Here is a 7,396-nt window from a genome sequence, read left to right on the forward strand (position 1 = left end):
CCACCTGGCTACCCCTGGAGCTGCCCACTTATCCCCGGTGTTGCTGCACAGAACCGTCCCTACGCTTCCTCCAGAGGGGGTGGCAAAGGGAAAGTCTTCGCTGACCAGGAATTGAGCCCAGACCCCAGCAGGGAGTAGAGTGACCAGATAGCAAGTGTGAACAATCAGGACGGGGTGGGTAATAGGTGCCAATATCGGCACTGTCCCTATCAAATCGGGACAGCTGGTCACCCTAGCCGGGAGAGCCCCGAACCACTAGAGCACCAGGGTCCGGACAGGCTGCTGCCTCTCTGCACGAAGCGGACACACCAGCAGACGGAAGGGCTGTGTGCGATGGCTGGAGCGGAGGCCGGCCGGAGTTCACCAGGCCAAACGCCCTGTGAGCTGATGGAGGATGGAGTCTGAAAAGGGAGGCTGGGGACCAGAGAAGAAAAACACCAAGGCAGGCGCGACACCCTTGCCCGGCAAAGGAGCAGGGAACGGCCTAAGCGGGTGAGTCCCTGCGGCCCCGGGCAGGCGGCTCGGGTTGATCGCTCCCGCGGGAGGCTGAGCGCAGGGCGGGACCCCGCAGCCCCGGGCAGGGCGGGCTGGCTCGTGTAATGGAGGCGGAAGGAAGACACGTGACGTGACCGCCGCCGGGGCAGGGTACGGGCCGCGCGACCCGCCCGGGCCGGGGCCCTGGTCTCCTGGCTCCGGCCGGGCTGGGCCCCCGAGCCGAGGGGCGGGGGAAAGGCGGGACCCCAGGGGCGCCGGCTGGGCAGCGCTGCCCGAGGCCGAGGGGCGGCGCCAGGCTCTGAGCGGCCGGAGGCTCCTCGGCTGCGACGGCCTCTGCGGGGCCGGGCCGGGCTCTGCCTCTGCGGCGGCGCCGAGGTGAGAGCGGGGCGGGCGGCCGCGCTGCGGGGAGCCAAGGGTGGGAGCCGCCACCCCGGGCGCCCCTCTCCCCCCTCACCCGGCCAACTGCGCTGCGGGGATCGGCCGGGCCTGCAACAGCCCCCGCGACCGCCCCGACCCCTGAACCCGCCGCCTCTGTGCCAGCGTTTAGCGCATTCACCGCCTTTGCCCCCGCTCCCCCAGCACTTACCTCAGGTGCCCCCCCCCCCAATTAAGAGCCACGCTTTTTAGTAGTGCGGGACTCTGCTCGGACCTGTTGGGGCATCCGAGACGCACCAGCAGGGCGGACACCGGCTGCCCCGCGCCGCAGGGCCCAGCCCCGGGGCGAGTATTTTCAAAAGTCCAGTGGATGTTTGCAAAATTCTCCCGGGCCCGGCCGGCCCGCTCTCAGGGGGGCTGGAACAATTTGTAGAGTGGGGGGTGCTGAGAGCCATTGAACCAGACTGTAAAGCCTGTGTATAATGGAAACCACTTCAAATCAGGGGGTGCTGCAGCACTCCCCGCAGCCCTCGTCCCAGCACCTGTGCCCGCTCTCCTCTGGGGCAGGGGCCAAGGGAAATGACTTGTCTGTACAATTTATTAAAGGCCTTCCCTAGTGTGGGTGTTTCCATCCCCTTCCTCAAATTAGCGAGGTTTGGGGCAGTTCTGAATCTTGTCCTTCATGGTCCTGTTCAGAAATTGCTACAAGGGTTCTCAATTCAATTGGTTTTAAAATATTCGAGCTGGGTTTAAAACAAAACACAACCCTGTGCCTCAAAGTGATGAAGAATTACCCGTTATGGGTGTGATCATACCCATCCTTACATTTGTGGTTTTGACATGGCACTAGTACCATGTGGGGTACTAAATACCTTTAGATGTCATTGAAGTCTATGGGAGCTGAGGATGTCACTCACCACCTTGCCGGATCAGGCCCATTTACATTAATGGGACTATTCATGGTCCAAAGCTGCAAGGTCCTGAACCACAGTCAGCTCTGAGAGAGGCCAGGGACTGGCTTACACACAAAATTTAGTTCAACCTAGGTACATCACTTGGGTGTGAAAAAATTCATACCCATGAGCACCTCAGTTAAGCTAGCCTAATCCCTTCTGTACATGCGGCTCTGTTGACAAAATAATTTTTCCATTAACCTCATTACTGCTGCTCCAAGAGGTGGATTACCTACATTTACAGAAAAACCCTTTCTCTCAGGGTAGGAAGCCTCTACACTATGGCGCTATAGCAGGATAGCTACAGTGCCACGGCTGTGCTGCTGTGGCACCTGTGGTGTAGACATGGCCTAAAATGGAGTTGCTTGCTGAGGATTCTGGGTCCTGTGAGAACTATTTAAGCAAAATTAACTGACTTGTTTTGATCATATTTAGTGATCTCTCAGGAGTTCGAGGTGTGACATGCACTTTCAGTATGAAAACGAGACAAGGGTTTGAAACAGCCCAGGGTGGGCCCATTTGAGAGTACAGTATCCACACCGAATAAGATGATGAGTAGCATCCCATTAGGGATCAAAAACTCAATGGCCCTCAAATGAAACTCTTACAGTTTGCGGGGTAGTGTTGGGAATCACCACATGAAGGCACACCAGCGTTGGGATCGATAACAACCAGTTATCCAAGTATGAGTGGCATAATTGTGAAGTACCAGAGGCAGTACTTGGCATGAGCAAAGGAGAACATAACGCTGGGAAAACGTTGGTCTATGAAACATGAACTATAATTCATTTTCTTCAAAAATAAGTATTTAAAAATGTCATTTTTTTTTATTTTATCTTTAGGTAACAATTCATCATTAATCAAGATGTCCTCAGCACCTGAGCCCCCAAACATTAAAAAAGAAGCACCCAAAGAGAAAGACAGTCGAATTCCAGGACTCAGGGGTGTCCGTACAACCACCCTGTTCCGAGCTGTGAATCCAGAGCTTTTCATTAAACCTGTAAGAGGCTCCTTCAGAGACAATATGTTTAAAGATGCATTTTTGAGATATATTTTTTTAAAAAACACATTTAAGCCACTAGTGTGATAAGTACCACCTAAGAATATTATAACTGAAAAATAGTTTTCACATTTTCCCAGTTTGATTACTTTGCATATTTGACATCACTTTGTGTATAGTCAGTTTCTGTTTCCCCCATGTACTGGTAGACTGTTCTGGCATCTAATACTCCTGCGGGAATTCTGCACCAAAAAATCCAAAATTCTGCACCAAAAATTCCAAAATTCTGCATATTTTATTTGTCCAAATAATGCAATACAATCACACCAGTTTCACTTATTTTGGTAATTTGTTTAAACTACCATAGAGGAAAAAAATCACAAAAACTGTTCAGCATTTCCTAAACACATGAAAGTTAAGTTACAAACACTTGGTAACCAAGACCCTGCATTCCAGTTATAATCCTAGATTTTCATTTAAATTACATTACTTTTATTTTGGTGTTTGGTGTTCTGTAAAGTAGGCTGTCACTTTAAATTGCCCAGACTTTCACACGTGATAGTCATACAGTTTTGCTAATCATTGTCCTGCATTTTTTTTAAATGGATAGGTAAAATAGATCCTGAGCTGTAATCTAACCCCATTGTGCCTCTCTGGCACAGGAAAAAAAGCGAGAAAGTCCATAAACCTTCCTAGCTGAGCATCCCGTTACTGTCATTTACAATAAGGCTCCTTTATACCACTCTGGCAAGGTAAAGGAGCCTTAATTGCCTAAGCGTTTGTCTATACTGGCACTTTACAGCGCTGCAACTTTCTCGCTCAGTGGTGTGAAGAAACCCCCTGAGCGCTGGAAGTTTCAGTGCTGTAAAGTGGGAGTGTTGGCAGTGCACTAGCCCTGGGAGCCATTCCCCTCCTGGAGGTGGGTTTTTTTCAGCACTGGGAGAGCTCTCTCCCAGCACTGGTGCCGGGGCAGCTCTTTAATGTTGCCAATGAAGATATGCCCTAGGAATGGGAACAATTAACTAACAATGGGAACATTAGCAGCCTGCCTGTTTAGTTGTTACATTTCTGCTCTGCCTCAGGGACAGAGCCTGCTTCACACAGCCGTACGCCTCTAAGCCCAGGATGCAACAAGAGGCACAGAGTGAGTTTCTCTCACTCATTTGCAATCAGGCAGGCATCGAGTCCTCCCCCCCACCCCCCCAACATCTCTCCATGGAGGCACACAAGCCCAGCCTCCCTCCTCACCCTGCGGTGATCTGCTCTCTGCTGCTGGCTGCTTCCAGCAGACACGCCTGGACTGCTGTAGAAGGGGCGTGTGTTCCCCACAGATTTCTTTGCTCCGCCATTTTTCTGCAGGGGTGCCAAGGAATCTGCAAACAGTATGAATTCTGCACCCCACACAGGGCGCAGAATTCCCCCAGGAGTAATCTAATGAGAGGAAAGGAGTACTTGTGGCACCTTAGAGACTAACCAATTTATTTGAGCATGAGCTTTCGTGAGCTACAGCTCACTTCATCGGATGCAAGGGACTCCCATGAGTCTGCAGAGTTTTATGATTTCATGCGTTAGTTACAGGGAGCCTCTCTTCATATTTAAAAGGGTAAAAAAGAGGATTTAAATATTTTTTAAAGTTTTTAAGATGAAAGGACAAATGTTTGTTTTTAAAAAGTAAGGGTTTTTTCCATTTAAGTGCCACGAACTTGAGGGACCTTTTAGCTTTTAAGATCTGCTGTGCTCGCCTACTTCACCACTCTCTCTACAGAATGTTGAAATCAGTTACCACTTTTTATGGATGATTTTTAACTTAATAATTGTTTAATTATAAATAATTGCAAAGTAAATTGAAAAACTAACTATGGTGGGAAAAATAGCCCAGAGATGTTTGCTTACTATTTTTAATGCCGTTTTTTTAAATGATCTGATGTGGGAGGGTAATGTGGCAAATTACTTTAAACATTCTTTTACATAGGATACTAACTTGGGTGCGGTGCTAATACTGCGGAGTGTTGATAATGCTGCTCGTGCGGCTGATCTTGGAGATCCAGTGTTAGCTGCACGTGCAGAGAGTGCAGCATGCTAATTCAGCAGACCTCGATGTTATTCATAAAGAAAGACCACAGGCTCAGTTTGGTGGTGAAGGTACTCTGCCGGGTTTATGGTCAGCAAAACACAGTACTGGTGCTTTGTCCAATGGCTCACAGGGACACTAAGACGTGTGCCCGTGACAACGTACAGGCTCAGTCAGCATAACAGGTTACTGTCCCCTCGGCTGATACAAAGATGCCCCTCCTATGACTTCTCCTTTTATACATTGATACAGACAAGTTACATATTACACTCCAGATATTGTTAATTCCCATCCTTACACCTCGTATCTGCTAGTTCAAACAAAACATCCTCATCCATTATCCTGCCATCCCATCCTTATTTTATAAGGGGTCCGTGTGTTCCTGTATAATCTCTTGGGGATTTGTTTACGTTCTTATTTGAGAACTCTGTGTGTTTTTGTACAATCCTCTCTGGTCAGGAACTAACTTACTTGGTCAGCCAATACATGGTGTGTTACTATTACTGCCAAGGCCTACTTTGGGTCACAGCCTTCCGTTCACACTGCTAGTTATGCCTAGGGCTCCAGCAAAGCCTACAGGTTGAATATGCCAACTAATATTTTTGTTACAATATCCATTTTTGTAACTAAGTAGGTGAAATTCTGTTTTACATCTGCATAACCCAGAGACATTGGTAAGACTGCACAAAATTAAAAGGCAGAATTTGACCCATTTAATAAAAGTAGGTTTTGTGACAATAATTTGTAAATCCGTTTTAGGAGAAATAAAATTATTTTGACAGGAGCACAGTGTATTGTCCCAGTAGTAAATCTAGATTGAATGTGTTGCAGAAAAGTCTTATCACCTTTAGGAACTCTGCTTCTGGCCAATCCGTGAAACAATATTATGACCTGTGGAGGCTCAGAACATTGGATGTTGCCACACATGGTCTCTAGAAAGGGGAGAGGGTAGCTTTTTTTTTTAACTTCATGATTGTTTCATAGAAAATATTTTTATCCTTGAAGAACATTATCTTCTTCCTCCTTTCTGAAAGCAAATGGCCTAGATGGTAGTCACCAATAGTGTGTCAATTTGTGTCAATTGCTTGTATAGGTCTCAAAAGTGGCAGTGGTGTTATGTCATAAAGAGATGTCAGAGAGGGCCCCTGGTCACTTGGCATGCCAAGAGCAAAGAGCCTGATGTACATGATGGATCAAAAAACCAAAATAGCTGACTAAAAGTGCAAATTAATTTCTTTTGACAGAACAAACCTGTTATGGCTTTTGGACTCATAACAATTACCCTGTGTGTGGCCTACATTGGTTATTTACATGCAACACAAGAGAATAAAAAGGACCTCTATGAAGCTGTTGACAGTGAAGGAGCCAGGTATATGAGGAGGAAGACTTCCAAGTGGGATTAAAGAAGCTGCTTAATAACAGAGAAAGAGAGAGGAGTAATTGGCAATGTAGGCATCTGAATTGTTAATGTTAAATTAGGTATCTGCTAACTTTTCTATGCAATTCTTGGAATGATGTTTGTAAAATTTAATCCAATTTCTATTCCGTTTTACCATGCCATGCCTGTACCTATAAACTTTACAGAAGAGATACAAAGTAATAAAGTGTTAAGAACAGTTGTCTGAGTTGATCATTACAGTGTATAGATAAAAGAAATAATTGTGAGCTGGAGACTATAGTGATAAGTGACTTCAGAAATCTTTGTGATAGTTTAACTCATCTTTTTATGGTCTGCTTTGGCAAGAAGGAAAGCAGTTTTAAAATTCAAGGCACATTGTCTGTGGGAAATGGTAGTTTGAGCTGCAAAATCTGCATTTTTAATATTGCATTTGCAACTAAAGATATTTTTTAAAAAGACAAAACATCTAATAATTTTTTTAAAGTCCAGAAGTCTGTAAATACTGATCTAAAACAACCATTCAAAATGCTAATTTACTCTCTTATATAAATCCTTTGTTAAGACATCCTTTTCTGTTCATTTGAGTGACTGGTTTTATTTCTAAATTTGGTTTAAAAACTACATATACCTTCATTGGAAAATATGTGCCATCAATTTCTTGTTAGTCACTGGAATCAGGGTAGTCTAAAACACAGGAGATTCTAAAATGGTGAGGGTATTTTCTGTATTTAAAATGTAGTTAATCTATTTTTATATTAATAAAATTTACAAGTTCTACAGTTTCTGAAATAATTGCACACACACAAAACAAGTTTACAAGAATATTAAGGTAAAAAAGTCAAGCATTCACAAGTTAGGAAATGCTAGAGTTAAGGTTGCTGTTCAACCTTAATTCAGCCTCCTTGTGTATCTGCATTATAATCCAGTCTTTAATTAGGTGATCATGTACTATTTTTTCTGTAGAACCCCTACCTCTTTCCATTTCCTAACTTTTGAGTGCTTGATTTTGCAACCTTAATAATTTTCTTTTAACATAGTTTTTTTTTGTCTCATTTCCTATGTTTTTAACTAAGCCAACTGATAAAACTCTATAGAAATTCTAT

The 7,396-nt window shown here is 45.2% G+C and overlaps 1 protein-coding gene across 4 annotated transcripts; it reads left to right on the top strand.

Moving 5' to 3' along the window:
• The first annotated feature begins 85 nt into the window (after positions 1–85).
• SMIM8 (small integral membrane protein 8) lies at positions 86–6,510 on the top strand. 4 transcript variants are annotated; one of them, XM_048845068.2, is made up of 3 exons: positions 86–492; positions 2,666–2,823; positions 6,139–6,510. In XM_048845068.2, the coding sequence occupies exons 2-3, from the start codon at positions 2,689–2,691 to the stop codon at positions 6,295–6,297; spliced, it is 294 nt and encodes a 97-aa protein (XP_048701025.1). In that variant the 5' UTR covers positions 86–492; positions 2,666–2,688; the 3' UTR covers positions 6,298–6,510. The 4 variants fall into 4 exon arrangements, with proteins under 4 accessions (XP_048701025.1, XP_048701026.1, XP_048701024.1 ...); XM_048845069.2 differs by lacking the exon at positions 86–492 and adding an exon at positions 522–645; XM_048845067.2 differs by lacking the exon at positions 86–492 and adding an exon at positions 734–870.
• Positions 6,511–7,396: the final 886 nt, after the last annotated feature.

The sequence above is a fragment of the Caretta caretta genome, chromosome 3 (genome assembly GCF_965140235.1).
Source record: "Caretta caretta isolate rCarCar2 chromosome 3, rCarCar1.hap1, whole genome shotgun sequence".
NCBI lineage: Eukaryota > Metazoa > Chordata > Testudines > Cheloniidae > Caretta > Caretta caretta.